The following is an 18714-nucleotide window of genomic DNA, read 5'->3' on the forward strand; positions in this document are numbered from 1 at the left end:
AAGCGGGCACGTTCACTAGCTTACATGTGAAGCACAACCGACACGAGTCGATTTTATGTGTGCAAGCCCTGTATTGTGTAGGGCTGTGCTTGTGTGTACGAATGGGCACTAGGTCGTGGGCATTACGGATACACACATTACACCATCGGCCGTGGCCGGGACACCAGTAAATACATTTTCAGATTTACCTGGGGCGTCGTGAAAACGGCGTCTGTGTGCAGGCAAACGGGCATTGATGCCGATTTGGTGACTGCAAAATACACTGGCACGGTCGCGAATGTTGGGACTGTGCGAGCGAGACATTTTAGTGAAATCCGGCCGCGGCGGGATTTTAACACTGTAGCTTTCCTCGAAGCAGAAATGCGCATCCTGGCTGAAAACGGGGCTTTCCGGGACTCCGCGATTTCTTCGTGAATTCAGGAAGAAAAAGGCGCGGGTCGTGAGGACGGTAACGTACGTTCCTCTGCAGAAAAGCAGCCATCCAGCCGGTAAGCGCATCGATGCTGGTCTTTCTCCGTCGACGCTCACGAGCGGCGGGGGAGGGGAGATCCTCGGAGCTCGCCCATCCCTCGCTACCCGAAGCGAGGAGAGAACAGCAGTCGTCCTTCACAGACACGGCTTCATCTTCCTCATCCATGACGGACGCGGCGGCACACAGCGGCCCTTGTCCGTCGGTCAGAGAGTCCAGCGAAGCGGGCGGAGGAGCTAGCGGCAGCAGCGGCGAGCACCTCGTGGTGAAGGGAGGTTCCGGGCTCCGCTGAGCACGGCGCTTTTCACGGCGCGGCACTACAGCGGGCGGAAAAGGGTGCAGCTTCAGTAAATGAACGCCAGGCGAGTCCGCAGAGTCACCGTAGGCATCAAATTACAGCGATGGCAGCCGCCATCGACGAGAGCTGAAGCTGCGTGATACTCACAGGCAGGAAACACAGCACGTGGTCCCTGTCGCTGAGCGGGGCTCTACACGAGCCACAGGAGGTGCGAGACATCTTGAAAAAGACGCTCGGCTCTTTTAGTGTGGAAAAACTGTGTGACGCGACGGCGAACACACACACAAAACACACACACATAATGTAAAGGATATTCCACGCCGGAGAAGCGCAGCAGGGAACGGCGGCTGAAGGCGGCGATGACCAGCGGCTTCAGGTAAGGGCTCGTCCTGCTGAGGTGCTGTGTCAGACGGCTGTGGTGGCTCGAATCCGGTCCAACGATGCGTGTAGCTTCGTGAAGTAAAGAAAATCGGAGTGGAAGCAGCTATGCTTGGTATTTATAGACCTAGGCCACGCCTGTTTCGGCGGGAGATGACGCAGAAGGGCGCGAAGCGCCCTCATTGGTCAGCGTCACTGGCCTCGCATAGGCTGTGCTTTTCTGGCGGAGCAGCCAATGGGCGAGCTGTATTGCTCCGCCTAGGGTTGTATGCTACAGAAAAGCGTTTTACATATTACAAAATTAAGGATTAATTTTTGGGCTTCAATCTCGACAAAGAAATATCTTTCCCGCAGCGTCGATTCGACGCAGTAGGAGAGAACTCTACGTAAGAGAACTCATATTCTCCATCTTCCTCTTGTTGTTTTTTTAGCCTATACATTTCCTGCTTAAAGACAGATGACTAAACGTATGTTCCCTTTTATGCGTAATTATGTACATACAGAAACATACGTCACAAAACATGCAGATATAAGCACCCTAAATGGCTTTTAAGCCCTTGGCGAGCTTATATGTTGGCATATTCCAGGAGTCTGAGGAGTCTAATCAGATTTCTCATTTTGATTAAATTGTAACTCAATATGAACAAGGAGCTTATGTGGAGTGAGTCTGTGGAACAGGTGACCTATAAGATGGTAGCTGGTAAAAAAACAAAAAAAAACAGGATCCTCAAATGGCATGTGCAGTCATATTTAGGGGTCACTAAGAGGTAACCCTGCGATGACATCTGGATGACAAATCCTGAAATTCCTTCGGTCTAGACCACAACATGCATGCCAGTTGAGGCGTTGCTTTTCAAAGCCATCTTCTGGTTTGGATTGTGGTGTCAGGACTCAGGAGCTGTTTGTAGACGAACACAAAGGTCTCTTCATGCTTTGATGCCCTCTCAAACAGGTATCATCAAAGTGTCTTTCAACGGGTGCTTTTATTAACAATAGATATTTTGCTTTGATCTTCCCTGTTGCGTCTCCCGTTGTTTACCAATCAGTCACCATATAGTAGACGCTGTTGTGTCTGTGTGTGTTCACGGAGCACCTGCGATGATACAGGCCTGTTTCCCTATGCTTTGAACACGTGCCCCCTTCCTCGCACTGACCCCCCTTTTCTTCTCAGCGTTTCACCCACAGCTGTTTGTTTTTGTCACCTAATTTGCAGATATTATACACAAGTAGACCTTTTGTTCTCGTCGTCAAAGCTGTCCTTTATGTGGCTGTGCTACGGAGTGGGCTGAGGATGTTTCCCTGTTTTCCTCATTTTTCTTCAGTCTTTCACCCTCCCACACTGTAAAACAGCTTATGTCAGAATTAAATTAAATTAATTAAATGAACTAATTAATTAAATAGTCTTATTCAAGTCTCAATTATGTATGATGACTAAATCAACTTTTTTATAGTAGGTTACACCAACAAAATAATTATTGTCTAGAAATAGCACCATGTTTCAACATGTATCCCATTTGAAAGTTTTTTTTTTTTAAAGGTATTTATTAATTTATAGGTAATTTTTTATTAATGTTTATTTATAAAAATTATATTGTGTGTTGTGAATTCATGTTTATTTGTAATCAATGTTATTTTAGTATTACCGGTATTTATATACTGTTGTAGTGTTTATTCATATTTTGAATAATTTTTTTCATTTTTATATTAGAATTTTTCATTTGAATTTTAGTTTAGGTTTTAGTCATTTTCTTATGCGCTTTTGTCATTTTAGATTTAGTAATTTTATAGTACTTCAACCTATTTCAATTAGCTGCCGACTGCCGAGGCAAAATTCTGATTCAGATTTTTCTGAAGTTTAAGTTTCGTCTAATATTTGTTTTATTTTATTTCAGCTTTATTTTACTTGTTTAATAATTGTTTTAGTTGATTCAAATATCATAATTTATTACAATATCAACAATATATTAGTATATGTAAAAATAACATTAGCAAAGTTTAAGAAATGCAGTAAAAGTATTATTCATTGTTTGTTCATAATATCCAAAAGGTTAACTAATTTGAACCTTACCGTAGGCTAATTGATTTCATTGATTAAACCTTTGCGTTTAGCCTGCGCTAATATGTGGTTGATAACTAAGTTAAAGTTTAGGGAAAATTGCGAACTAGACGAGACGATATATGGCTGCACAACTAGTGACGCTTTGTTTTGGGTGACAGAATCACTAACAGATCCCAGAAACGACTGTACCACAATACCCATCAAGAGCTTCTGGATATTCTCTGTGTTCGAAGGGCAAGGTCAACGTAACCTTTCTTATTAGGACAGCTGTAGTCAAACATAATAGACCTTTCAAGTGCATGGTATCTAGAGGCAGTACATCTATGGCATGTTTGTTTTCTCAGCTGCTGGACACGAGAGGGAGGGAGGACTCGTGATTACACTGCGTACATACATTGAGCTCTATAGGTCTGTAGGGATGGAGGTGTTACTGTAAAGGGGCACAAAAGGAGGGATTTTATAAGCTGGTGAAAGATGTGAAGGGTCAATACAGTTGATATGTGAAAGCAAGTCCGCTTGGTGCTATTATTGGTGGAGAAATTACACACTTTATCTTTAGGTGATGTTGCACTGAAACTTAGTTTGACATATTACAAAGAGGCTTTTTTACTATATCTATCCAATAACATAACAAAAGCTTGAACAACACTGTTGCACTTGGAGTGTTAAAGCTTGGATTGCTATAAATCAATTTTGTTGCTTTGAGGGAAACTTAGTTTGACATATTACAAAGAAGGTTTGGGAATTCATGGCCTTTCACATTATCTTTACGCATACTTTTTCCATCTCCGTGACAGATTCCTCTCTATTAACCCTCATGTCGAGATCGAAACGGACACACTGTATCTATTTCACTAAGTGACGTCTCTTCGGCTTGCTGTCTGGTGCAGTCTGCTTGATAATGCACAGGTATGGATCTGTCCGTACTCTCCTGTCTTATGAGGACCCAGCTCTCAGAATCTGAGTGACAGAGTCAGTGTATCACCTTCAGCTGCCTGTTGAACAAGGGCAGGTGGATTTATAAAAAGGGCGTTTATTGATTTATTTTTAAACCCAACGTCCTTTAATGCTGTTAGAACTGTGACGTAGATTACCCAACACACTCTACAAACTTTGGAGATATGTTGCTCTAAAAGTCTGCAGTATCTCGGTCCCATTCCTGTACGTATTCCTTGTCTTTTATCCCCACTAAATCTTTCCAATAAAAAAGGCAGATCACTGTTGCAAAATCAATTTCTTAATCAGTATTTTTGTCTTTTCTTCCAGTACCAAAACAAGACTAGTCAAGATACTCTACTATATTATAAAAAAATATTGTGTGCCCAAAAATGTTTGGATACTTGTAGAAAAGTATGAATGAATACTGTAAACAAAGTAGCTGCATTAAATAACAAAATAATTTAATATAAATACATAATATATACTATAGAAAAAAAGTATAAACCAGCGCAAACCCTCTTTTGCCGTTAAAAGCTACTGTCAGGATTAACTAAAGACACACAGTGAAAAATGAGCACAAAAAAAGGCGTGGACACTTATTTTTGCGGCTGACTTTGTTGCATATGAATTTGCAGTTTCCCATTCAGACGCAGAATTTATGGAAGGAGAGTATTTAAATGAATCACGCAAGTTGATTTATTAAGGTTTGCTCTCGTCAATTTACTGGTATTTGCGCCATTATTTAACACCCCCAAAAAAGTGTCTTAAACCTGATGCAAATTCGCGCTGCTCTCTGTAGATTGTGTTGGTCATTAGGGAAATTATACGTCTGCGTCCGTGTTCTTTCATTTGCGAGTCGTCAGTAAATACCCTGCAGAACTTTCCACTTCCATTGGCGCTTTTTTGGAATTGTGCTTATACGCTAATTTGCCCTGTTTAGTAAATCTAACCCCTAATATATTATATAAATTTGCTTTCCAAGTAAATCAATCTCGTTTTAAGAAGGTTTAAATATGTATACTGGAAAACAAGACAAAGTCCTGATTAAGACTATATATATATATATTTTTTTTGTGTGTGTGTGTGTGTGTGTCGACACAATCGCAGTCAGTGCTGCTTTTATAAAGGGCAGACCTGCCCTCATATGATCTATAATTCACAAAAGTCTTGCCTTCCCCGTGGTGACGAGTGCACCTAATGCTGCTAAAACTCAGAGGCTTATATTACCTGAACTACAGAGGTAATGTGTGTTCACCGCCATGCGTCATGTGTCGTCATTTATCGTCCTGCTGCTGCAAAGATACTCTGAGATCTGCCACATTCAAAGGCAGGGGGCTTTAACTCTTTTGGAAGTGAAGCCCGAGGCAAAGTTAACCGGTGGGACAAAGAAGTCCTGATAAAGACAATAAGGGAGAGAAAGACACAGGAGAAAAAAAAGCAAGTGTAACCCAAGTACCCCAGGCCGGGTGTTATGCCGTCTGTCAATGCCGGAGTGTGTTTTTATGAGGCTGTGGTCAGACAGCATAAAAAGCCCAGAAGCAGTAAAACTGCCACAGAAATCACACTTGGCATTTTAATAATGCCACTTAGGCACAGACTCATGTGCAAGAATAACAGGGAGTGATTGTTGTGCATTCTTACACACAAGACCCTCCACAGGGCAAAGGTTCGAGGGGACCCAACGCATGAGGTTTCAAAGAGGCTGAACATCTCCGTTTCCAAGGTTTTGCTTTATTGTGGCGGCAGATGAAAGTGAGTCTTTTGCGAGCGCTTTGAGAAATTCACATCAGTTCACTAGGCTGTCTCCAGGTTTTTTGCATCCATTTAACTTTAACACTGAACGCTTTGCTTCGTCCTTCATCAATTCACTCATGTCCTTCAGCATTCTTAACCTCGTTTTACACTTTTTAAGCTTGGTGAAGAAGCCTCTCAGTACTCAAATACCGCATATTTACAGTAATCTTTGAGATGGTAATAATTATAAATAAATTTAAATGTCGTTTCCAGATGTTCTGTCAAAAGCCTGTAACATTTTGTTGGAGTGAAGTCGGTACAGTAGAAGACATCACAGTTGAATATGAATTGAACGTTTACAATTTCAGGTTCCAAATGTTATTTTCCTTCTGTTACCTTGGAAATGTATTAACAATGGCAGAATACAGAGGGGATAAGAGTGAGCACTTTTCACAAATAACAGTCTTACTTAAAAATACATACCAATACTTTAAAAAAATAGATTAGGGTCCAATTCTCACTACTAACTATTAACTACAGTACGACGTTTGCCTCAATAAGCTCCTAATAACTGCTTATTAATAGTTAGTAAGGTATTTGTTAAGTTTAGGTATTGGGTAAGATAGAATATGGTCATGCAGAATAAGGCATTAATATGTGCTTTATAAGTACTAATAAACAGACAATATGCTAAAAAGCAACTAGTTAATAGTGAGAATTGGATTGAATTTTACCATGCAAAAAAAGAAAAGAAAAAAGATTAAGAACCCCGAATCCCATGTTTTTCATAGTTATAATGATTAGAGACAGTCACGTTAAAAAATTTGCGGTCAGTAAGATTTATTTTTTCTTTTTGGGGAATTAATACTATTATTCATATGATCAAAGGTGTGTTAAATTGATCAAAAGTGAGAGTGAAGACTTACATTATTACAGAAGATTTCTATTTTAAATAAATGCTGATCTTTTGAACTTTCTATTCATCAACGCATCCTGAGTCAAACACATTAAACTCATCAAATGTGTTTTGGTAGCATAGGAAATCATTTGGACCCTAGTGCATGCGATGGAAAGACAAGTAATAATCTCATTCTGTGCTGTTAAAAAAGTTGCTATGCTACAAGTGAAATGTCAAGTACAGCAGAGTCCATAAATCATTGTCTACATTTCTACGAACATAATTATTTCACTAGCATTTTGTCCAATTGCTAATGTGTTTAGGTAGTAAAACAAAATGTCAAGCTTCGACCGTAGGAACTGCTATACGTCACTCTAAAACTGTTAGAGCACTTTTCTGTATTTTTCAGTATTATGCGCAAGATGTTTTTTATGAACTGATCAAATACATGGAATATTTGTATTTTTTAAAATCGATCGTCAAACTTGTCACACGAGTGAACTGGAAAGTGGGTAAATAAAATGTTTTAAAACTGAAACAAAAAGGGGTTTCCTGGGGTTTCACCTAAAACTTTGATGATGTCCATGTTGTTTTACAACTCCCCATTTATGTTTGATTGATTAATGGGCTATTTTTTTAAGAGAACAATGCACCTGACTTATTTTTATTCATTTTCATTTTAGATTCATATTCCAGACACGTTTGAAACACAGACGCACATTCAATGAACAAAAGGTGAAAGAACATTTGGCCTTTTTCCTGTGTTTGTGGAACATGTCACTGGCTTCCTATGTGATTTTACTCCAAACTGTCACTCAGTTTGAATGAACATAAACTTTGTGTAAGAACATTGTTAGTGTAATTGAAGGGAATTTCCCGCTGCACAGGATAACACACACTACCAAATTGCAGTGCCTGTTTGAACGGAATACCTTCATACGTATAAAGTACTTTTCCTTTTGCTTCTTCTTTTTATGGTGTTTGAAAAGGCATTTAAAGCAATAGTTCACCAAAACGAAAATTCTGTCAATAATTACTCACCCTCATGTCGTTATAAACTTTTACCATTCTGTGAAACAAAATAGGAGAAATTTTGAATATTGCACTTGCCGCTTGCACTTTTCCATACAATTACAATGAATGGGACTGAAGCTTTCAAGGCTCAAAAAGGACCCAAAGGCACAGACAATAGACACAATAGAAGTATTCGTATGGTTTCAGAAAACTTGAAATATGGTGCATGAGTTGTATGAACTTCTTTTATGATACTTTATGCTGCTTTTTGTCATTTTAGAGCTTGACAACCCCAGTTTCCATTCACTTTCAATTAATTGAAAGAGATTTTCTGCAAAAATCCACCTTTTGTGTTCCACAAAAGAAAGTCATACAGGTTTAGAGCAACATGGGGGTGAGTAAATAATGACAGAACGTTCATTTTTGGCTGAACTTTCCCTTAAAACTATCCCTGTAGATGCAAGCTTTGGTTTTCCCAAAGCTTATGTACTGTAGAAATAACGGTGGCAGGGTGTGTCTGTGTGTGTGTGTGTGTGTGTTCTTTCACTTTCCACAAACAGAAACATAATCTCAGCACCCATGAGTCACTGTTCTTCTTTACCCACCACATCGTCCTCTTGCCTCTCGCTCACAGTTTTCCCCCCTTATAGGAGACGTCGGGGAAGTGATCAATTCTGTTTGTCCTCTACAAACGCTAAGAGAGTCTGAATTGCGTCTTTTTTACTTCCATTGAAAGGATTTTTGGAGCCAATCAAGTATTTTATTCAGATTACTCTGTTAGAAGTGGTGGGATACTGTACCGATGACTAAAACAGAGGCGATTGAGATGAAATAAGGCAAAGGAAAGCTCTCTTGATTTGAAAGTACATCATTTTTCATTAAGCTCCTCGCTCTGTTTATTTGCGCGCTGCTAACTTTTCCATGGCTTTAATGGACACTGCATGAAAAGAGTCTTTCATGTGGAGAGAAATGAAAAAGGCAGCGGAAAACCAAACACACACTCGGGCCAGAGCAACTGCATGTGTGGAGCTGTGCTCGTGGAGGGAGTCTTATGGTGGACGGGACGTCCGTACGGCTCACAGAGGCAAGTGTGTTAATGTTGAACGATGCATTTCAGGGTTTTCTGTTTGATTTGGCCCAAATGACAAAAATGATGAATTCAGGGTTGTAGAACCATTAGGCCTTGAGCAAGTGCTGAAAGCCTTGCCGACATTGTCACACACAAGTGTTTCTAGCCTGTGATCTCACTGAATAATCACTTTGTCCTGTTCCATCGGTGTGTGTTTGTTAGGAGTGGAGATGTTCACCTTTGCTTCCTGCTGTCTGGAGCTCAGGCACTCTTATGTTCAGTATTACAATGCTTAATGATGAATAAGAATGTTTTTTATTTTAAAGTTAGGTTAACACACATCACTGAACTTTTATATCGGTTTAAACATCATACAATTTTAATTTAATGACTTTAAATATGTGGTGGAAATTGTTCTTACACCTCGATTACTGTACATATAGGTTTACATTTAAATTATTATAAAAAAAACAGTATGATTTTCTTTTTAAATCATGAGTTATTAATTCATAAATATCATTAAGTGACATTTTACAGCCTGATTTAACCTATGTGAATATATTTGGTTTATGAAATATGATATTTTAAGATACTCATTGACCTGGACACATAGTCATGAGGGTAAGTGATATCATGGTATCAATGGTATCATTTCCTGTTTCTTTTTTTTCTCTCAGCATTGTAGTCACACCACATGCATGACAAAAATATAATTAAGCAGTGAAGCAGATTTGTTAAAATATTATTTCTAAGAAATAATAATTTTCATTGTTTTTTTTTCCCAAAAAAATATTTTTTTATTATTATTTTATCAGTATTTATGACTTTATTCCCTTCAAAATGTGCATAAAAACATGCATAATAGAAAAGCTGTATTTAAGTCATTTTTATCAATGAATTACATTTTTAATGTTGTGTTTTATCAATAGGACAATTTTTAAAAATCTTTTGTATATTTGTTTTTGTATCAAAAAACCTTCTTGACACCAAAATCCAGTCCTCAACTTTCTCCTTGGGTCAAACCAAGTGACGGAAAACCCCGTTTTGCTTTTTGCAGAGTGATGTATTGTAGGAGGGTGTTTCCCCCGGATAGCTGATCACCTTGTTTTCTTTTCTGCCCTGTTTTTGACAAGATGAGTGGACTTGGGCACAGCAGGGCTGTTTGTTCCCCTGTGTGGAAAAGTTTTTTACTGCCATCTCGAAACAATTGCCATTCCCTGAGGCAAATTGAGTGTGGAGGAGGGCTTTCGTCTCCCCTCTATCTTTTATGACTTTAAATTCCTCTCGTCTTTCAAAGGCGGCGGATCCGATGATCTTGGGTGGGCCTGTGAATGCCTCGTAATGACAGAGCGGCGATGCACCCGCTTATCGGCCCGAAGTGAGAAGTCTTTGCTTTCCACCACATTAATTCTTCACAGCAGATTTGAGTGAGGAAAAACAGTTGACCCTTGCCACTTATTCTTCAAAGCACGATGACTTTATTGGGTTTCTCACGGTCAAATTACTATAATTTTGCTTTTCATGCAGTTATTTTGTCCTGGGTTATGGTTCTTTTAAGGCCTTGAATGGTCGCAGAGCAGTCAAGAGTGAAATAGTTCCCTCTTTCAGTAATGTAGACAAATATAGTTCTTATTTTGGTCAGGCGGGTGCAGCATTACATTTCCTAACCATTTTAGGGAAGGATATATTTCAACTGATGGCGACGTTGATAAAGTTGCGTCCATGAGAAGTGATTTGAAAATGCTAATGCTAATGATTGTTGCTTACTTCATTCACCATATTAAGGTGTAACTAGTCTAGTTTAATACAACAGGAGCTGTGGATGAGAGATGTCCCAGGCTGAGCGGCGGTGTGGTGTGTGTGTGCGTGTGGTGTGTGTGTGGGTTTGGCCGGACAGAGAAAGGGAAGTGGCACAGGAGGGAGGAGACTGTGCATCACTGCTCTATAGATCCTGATGTGATAATGGAGTAATAATAGCAGGCCTGCCACCACCCATCTCCTTCCACATCAGTCTTTCTGCCAGCTCTGTCTCTCGCTTTCTGTCTACGTGTCCCTCGCTCACTCCACCATTTCCCTTTTCCTGTTTCTCTCTCCATCTCCAGCCTCAGTCTGCTTTCTCTCTCTCTCTCTCTCTCTCTCTCTCTCTCTCTCTCTCTCTCTCTCTCTCTCTCTCTCTCTCTCTCTCTCTCTCTCTCTCTCTCTCTCTCTCTCTCTCTCTCTGCAGAAATGCTACAGTAAAAACCTGTTAATTGGTCAAATAAGTAGCTTTACCATCTAGAAAATTTTATTAGATCTACTGGGACAGTCGAAAATCCTGTAGAAATGATTTTATTTTTAGAGATTGCATTTTATGTTATATTTAACATTATATAAACCTGGTTTATGTTCCAAAAAGTTGCATTTTATTTAAATATTCAGGTTCTTCTCACTTATCATTTATGTACATTTCGATTTACATTTAGTTTTATTTAACACACGACACACCAATAATGCCGTAAACATGAACTAAACAATGTTGTAACATGAATTAAGAATGAACAAGACTTCTACAGCATTTATTAATCTAAATGAATGTTATTTTCAACATTTACTAATGTATTATCCAAATCAAAAGTTGTATTTGTTAACATTAGTTAATGCACTGTGAACTAACATGAACAAACAATGAACAACTGTAGTATTAGCTAATATTAACAACGATTAATAAATACTGTAACAAATGTTTTGTTCATTGTTAGTTAATATATTAACTAATGTTAACAAATGAGACCTTGTTGTAAAGTGTTACACAAATTTTAATTAACTTTAATTCATTGTGTGCTCTTCTGTCTGTTTTGGTATGGCAGTTACAGTATCAATATATTTTAAACATATTTTAATTGTTCAAATAGATTGGTATATTAACATTATATCAGTTAATGAATTATATCATTATAAACTGTCAAATATACAGGCACAAAAGTGGCATCCTGTAACAGCTCAAACATTATCACTGGATTTACAGAGGATTTCTGTCATCCACTGCATTTTTAGCATACATTTTTACATAATTTTTTACCTAAGATAAAAGCAGCAGGAGAGAATTTCCTTCTCACACACACACACACACACAGACACACACTCTCTCTATCTCTCTCTCTTGATTATTTCGCCTGACTCATGTTGTGCCTTTATAAATGCTTGTCGGCATGTGTTATGAGGACAAATCATAATTTCTGTCATGCCTTTCAAAGGGCAGCAGAATTTTTTGAGAATATCATGGCAATGTACAGCTTTTCATTTTGACCTGTCTGAGACTGTTGTGACTTGCTTCTTTGTACGATTCCTTACATCTGTAATGTTAAGTTTTAGCAACTGAAAGATGGGTTAAAACAAGAGTAAGCAGGCTAAGAATTAAAAAAGAAACATAATCCCATGTAAATATAGCTATTTCATGCCATAATTGGTTTAGGCCTGATTTCCATACTGCAAGATGAGACTTTAAAGCATCTTTCCAGCGCTCAAATCCCAAAGCATTCCTTCCTTCCATTAGCTGTCTATACTCTAGTCTAGAAACCATTATGCAGACTTTGCTTTTTCGAGAAGTGAGAGAAATGTGATTTTCTTCTTATTCTGAAGATTATGAGAGGAGCTCTTTTAAAGGAGGAAGGTTTAATTATTTCCTCTCGTTCTACCTCGCCGGGAATCCTCTTCCCACTCCGAAACGTGCTTCTCTTTTCCTGCTCGGCTCTCTGATGCGCTTCAAAGACAGCATTGATGTCTTATTCAACCTTCTGAAAATGCCGTCATGGTTCGTGGATGTTATTTGAAACCTGTAAATCATTTTGTGGTGTCTTTCATCTCTGAGTCTTTATCTACTTTTCACATTGTGTCCGATCAAGTTTTATTTAAATTATGTATGAAAAAAAAAATCACATTGAAAATCTAGGGTTCTAAATCAAATTGAATCCTAAACTTTTCAAGCATTTGAAATGAAAAAAAGAGAATGAAGAAGAAACAGTTACTGTATGATTCTTCACCATTTCACTAATAACCAATCAAATAAACTGTTTATGTTTCTTGGTTGACATGTAATTTCTTATTTTACTATATTGCTTGATTTAGCAATATTAAACTATTGTAAATATTGAAATAAATTTCAAATATAAAATAATGTAACTCACATCCTGCAGAAATCATTCTAATATGCTGATTTGGTGCTCAAGAAACATTTATTATTATCAATGTTGAAATCAGACGTCATGCCCATTCAAACCAAGAGACATATCACATATGTTCAGTGTTTTCATCCATATAATGTTTATTTTATGTTTCTGACATTTAAATACAGATAGATACTAGCAAAAACATGTATAGTTTGTAAAATAAACACTGATGTCTATGGAAGCGGCAATAATCCATTCAAATATAATTTATCCGATATTCTTCACATTGCGTAGTTAACTATAAAGTTACTCTAATCCTAGAATATTGTAGGTACAAAAGGAATAGTGCCCCAAAGTTGTCATCCTTTGGCGAATTTCTTTCAATGAATTTCACAGCATTAGCGATTTGTGCAGAACCATTGATTTTTCGTTGGGGGAATCTATCCAAAATCTATATATATTTAAAAAAATCCTTCTGTTCAAATGATTTTACTAATCTGAACTCTACTGTATGCTATAGGCAATGGAGGACGTTAGTTTTGCAGGACTTAAAAGAACAGGCTCTGATTCACAAAAAGCACTGCACAATGCTGAGATAGTTCGCCTTGCGGTGTCAGTTCTTATATGCTTTAAATACGTTTGTTTCTTTAAGCAACAAAATACGTGGATGACTAAATTGTTGCAGGACTTATATATGCAGTTGCAGGCCTCATATTCTGGAATAGAGACAGTAAATGCGTTAATAATGCATGTTCTCGCTCCGATAATTCAAAAGTATAATCGGATATGATGACATGTAGTAATTATTACAGTGAAAGCTAAAGTAAGGTTTTATTATATTATGACCCCCCCCCCCCCCCTCCCCTCTCCCAAAGTGGTGCCCTCTTAAAAATACTAAGTGCATGACGTCCCTGTCTGTTAGCTATATGAAATTATTCACAACCCTTTTGTTTTTCTGTTTCAGTTGAGTCCAGAGCAGCTTGTGCTTCTTTTGGAGTTTCTTCTAGAGGAACCAAAGCTGAGTCTGTCTACGCTAAGACTCCTTCAGACCTCTTATAACCTACAGGCCCAGGATGCTGAGGTAATCAACACTCCTACGTATATTTACACCATACACTTTTGCTTTTGACTGGTTGCTTTGCCTCCAGACCTGCTCCCAGCATCTGTACTGCTTATCCGTCAGCATATTTATCTCGATGAGACCACAACACAGTCGACAGTCTCAATAATTACATTGAATTCTAGGATGAGACAATCAGGAAACTAAAAAGATTAAAAACATCTGTTTTACGGCTTCGGTGCATTCACATTATGTCATATTAGTGTCGTAGTAGTTCATAGTTTTCTTTTCAATGTTAAAATAGTTTCTTCTCTGCCAGTTTAATGTGCAGGGATAACTGTAAGTAACCATTTTTCTGAGTTCGAAGGTTCAGGAGCACATTATTTTCCATTTTATTGAACGGTGAAAGTGTTTTTAATACCTTCTTTCTTTTGTCGTTTCCTCTCCACACCTTTTCAAATATTGACTAGAGGCAGGCTGAACTCATTTGTCACGTCTCCACCAACACCTCTTATGTTCACAGCTGCGAAACCACACCAATCCATCAGTCTTATCATTTTCTGTTGTTCTCCTTCTTGAGTTTGTATACCGTAACACTAATACTGCTGACATTTACTCTTCGACCGCAGTGAATAAGTTGCTTGCATTTATTCGTAAGTAATCTCATCATTCTTTTTAAGATAGAGAGGTTTCGAAAATATCATGTCTACTTGAATTCCCCGAAACGTCCTCTCGCTTGGCCGTATCAGACAAACACAAGTGAAGCTATCTGATTTCTCCCAGATTACGGAGAGTTTTCTTCCTAAGACTTGCAGGGGTTTCGGGCCGCGCTCTGCTCTCTTTGAGAAGCGCACGCTAGCCAAACACTAACCTCTGTGGTATTTGCCTCCTGATTCAATTACTGTCCCGGCAGCCAATTAGGCCACGTTGTGATACTTAGTCAATTCAGAGGAGGCCAGCTTCTGTTTAGGAGCAAAATTTGGCAGGCCGGCAGTGACCTACCACAACGTTCTTTTGAAACGAAGCACTATTTGGCAGCACGAATGATGTAAGATAATACGAAATGGTGACCACAGTAAGTCCCAGACTACCACAGTTAGTTTCAAACCGAGGCCCAATGGGAGGTTTTCATCAAGACCTTCCAGGAAAAACAAAAGGCCCTCTAAAAATAAATCAGGTTATTACTACCACGTGCCCCTCCCTCCGTCGCACCCGCTCTCTGGCTTCTTTTCTCTGCTGCTTCTCCCAGGCTCCAACGGTCATCTTTTCTTTCAGACAGATTTAATTCTCCTGCCCGCTATAGACATTGTTTCACAATTCTGAAGCTCATTTTTTCCTTTCATGAATGGCTGCCGACACATAAACACATGCCATTAAAATAGACGTGAATCCTTATTAGCTGCGCGTAATTATTAGCTCTGCCTGTAGATCGCTTTAAGGTCACAATAAAAATGAGAGGTGTGGTCGGCGCCACTCAGTCTATGTGGGTCACGACTGGGCGTTGTTCTCACATAAGAAATGAATCACTGGATATTTCATAATTAGTGGTACTTGCAAAGGCAAGCATGGCCATTAATATTGCTCAAACTAAGGGTTAGGGATTTAAACAAACCCCTAACCCTGAGTATTAAACTCGTCATGACTCGTTTGCAGACGTGAATTATGCCTCAGAGGTGTGCTATTTACTTTTGTAAAGCGATCAGACTTTTCATTTTCACCTGGTGCACAGTAAAATGGGCGGAAACATCCTGTAGACTTATGATGATGGAGGGTTCTGAGCCATACCTAGAGACCATAATATCATTAGGAACTGGGGCTTGGGATCTTTTGACTGGACCTGTAAGCAACCTTCTAACAAAACAGCCAGTGTAGCCTGGCAACCACTAAATAGTACATTTAGTAAGGAACCACCTAGCAATGCCCTCGCAATCAGTCAGTAACTAACAACCGCATAGTAACACGCTAAACAACTCAGAACAGCTTACCAACTGCGTAGTGATGCCCTGGAAAGCACTACAGCGTCTTATGTGGTCATTTTGCTTTGTTTTGTTTGCTTCGGATTTTCTTTGAAAAATTAAACAATTCAGTTTTTGAAATTTGACTTGAGTCTTTTAAAATTTTAGTTTAAAATAGTATATAATCCATCTGAAACTAACATTTGTGTTTGTACCTGGTATTCCTTATGTTATGGGGACCAAATATCCCCACAAAGATAGTAATATCAGTAATTGTTGACCTTGTGGGGATTTCTTTAATTTTTTTTGGTCCCCATAAGGAAAACAGCTTATAAATCATACAAAACTAAGTTTTTAAAATGTAAAGAATGCAGAAAGTTTTCTGTGATGGGTAGGGTTAGGGTTTGGAGCTAGAATATATAGTTTGTACAGTATAAAAGTCATTGGTCACACTTTAGATTAGGGTCCAATTCTCACTATTAACTACGACTTTTGCCTCAATAAAATCCTTAGTTAATAAGAGAATTGTTAAGTTTATATTGGGGGTTTAGGGATGTAGAATATGGTCATGCAGAATAAGACATTAATATGTGCTTTATAAGTACTAATAAACAGCCAATATGCTAATAATAGGCATGCTAATAAGCAACTAGTTCATAGTTGTGTGTGTGTGTGTGTGTGTGTGTGTGTGTGTGTGTGTGTGTGTGTGTGTGTGTGTGTGTGTGTGTGTGTGTGTGTGTGTGTGTGTGTGTGTGTTTGTGTGTGTGTGTGTGTGTGTGTGTGTTCAAAGATATTTTGTTTATACTTGAATTATAAGGGAATAAAGAAACTATGATTCACTTAGAAGAATACTAGAGGGTCAAATTTAGGACGCGGTTTAAGTTAATCCGCCTTCAGTACAGTCTCCATTCCATTACACAATATCGTAGTTCAGAACCCTGCGTAGGAGTTCCTGAGGTGTTTGAACAGTATTTGGGATGGATTCCGCTTAGATTAGGCATGCCACTCAGGAGAGAATAGCACCTCTCAGTCCTTGGCGTGTGATGTGTGCCGTGTATTTCGTGCGAGCACAGGCAAAAGCGTGAGGGCTAAGCGTTGTGGTATGCCGTTTCATGTGAGGACTCGTGTGCGTGTGTGTATTGCGCGTGAGTGCGAATACCATCTGTTGGTCAGGCACACAGAACGCATTGTATCACAGCTACTCTCAAAACCCGGTCACAAAGTTCACACGGACAACCGGCCAGGAAGAGAGCGATTGATAAAAGGCTTATCAGACGTTTTCTAGATATGTTCTGTAATAGTATGTGTGTTCCTAAAGAAAGAAATCACATGAATCGATGGGCTGCTTGATGAGAGGTTATGACACACGTTCCATTTGAAAAGCATTTTATTGGAATCCGAACAACATGAAACAAGAATCTTTTTCATGTACCGCACATATACTCAAGTATTTAAAACCTCTGTGTGAATATTTTTACATAGAAATCAGGATTCATCCGTAGGTTTGCACTTAGATTAAGGATAAAATAGTTGGCTTTAGAAACCTGGAATGTTGTTAAGCCAAAGAAGAAATATATTTATTAATATTTTTATTATAAAACATCGGTAATACTTTAGTTTAGGATCCAACTTAAAATCCTACCCAATAAACTTAACAACTACCTTACTAACTATTAATCAGCAGTAAATTAGGAGTTTATTAAGGCAAAGGTTGTAGTTAATAGTGAGAATTGAACCCATAAATTAAAGTGTGGCCAAAAAAAACTGATATCTAGTAGTAACCCCATAAAATTCATAACATACAATAATTATTATTTATTGTATGGTATGTGTATTAATCTGGTTGTTCATAAAAGTTGAGGAAAAATATCTACTTTCATATACCATTCAAATGTTTGGGGTCAGTAAGGTTTTTTTATATATTTTTGAAAGAAGTCTCACATGCTGCATTTATTTGATCAAAATATATTAAAAACAGTAATATTGTGAAATAGTATTACAATTTAAAATAACTGTTTTCTGTGATGCAAAGCTGGATTTTCAGCATCATTACTTCAGTCTGTGTCACATGATCCTTCAGAAATCATTCTAATATGTTGATTTGGTCCTCTAGAAACTATTATTATTATTATTATTATTATTAATAATATTTTGCAAAAAGTACTGTAGGTAGAGGTACATTTTCCCAATGAGCCTGTGTTACATTTTTTGGAAACCGTGTTTGTGAACGAGTAATTACAAGTGATTCTGAAAACGGCACACTTGGTTTTACTCCGATATCTTGCTTTTTTCCAATATGAGAGCTCCTCTTTAGCGAGCGCAAGGATGCGTTTGCACCTGTACAGGTACAGAAAGGCTGTTAAATGGCGATTTGAGCATGTATTATGTTCACTGTGGGGGCGTGCTTTCTTTTTAGAATAATCCTTTTTCCACAACATCAGAATGAGAATAATGTGTGTGTGCACCTGGGAAATTTTGCGTGGGAACTTTTTCCGTACTCGATAATTAATGAACGAGACCAAATGACTGTAACACGTTACACTACATTAAAACTGCAAGAAAGCACAATCATCATTAACCAAATAACTTCAAATGCACAGCGATTAAACTCGCAGATCAAACGGGGACTTCTGGGATGATCTCTTCCCAGGGTGACGTGACCCACATCATTTAAAGGTTGCGCTCTTGACGTATTA

The 18714-nt window shown here is 38.4% G+C and overlaps 1 protein-coding gene across 2 annotated transcripts in view; it reads left to right on the top strand.

The window, feature by feature from the left end:
* Positions 1-18714, top strand: part of aopep (aminopeptidase O (putative)) — an 88271-nt gene that overhangs the window by 58424 nt on the left and 11133 nt on the right. For both annotated transcript variants that reach the window (XM_079637233.1, XM_079637234.1), the window contains one exon: positions 13968-14084. In XM_079637233.1, coding sequence (XP_079493359.1) covers positions 13968-14084 — 117 coding nt within the window. The remainder of the gene's footprint in view (positions 1-13967; positions 14085-18714) is intronic.

This window comes from Phoxinus phoxinus, assembly GCF_949152265.1.
Source record: "Phoxinus phoxinus genome assembly, chromosome: 15".
In the NCBI taxonomy this organism is placed as follows: domain Eukaryota; kingdom Metazoa; phylum Chordata; class Actinopteri; order Cypriniformes; family Leuciscidae; genus Phoxinus; species Phoxinus phoxinus.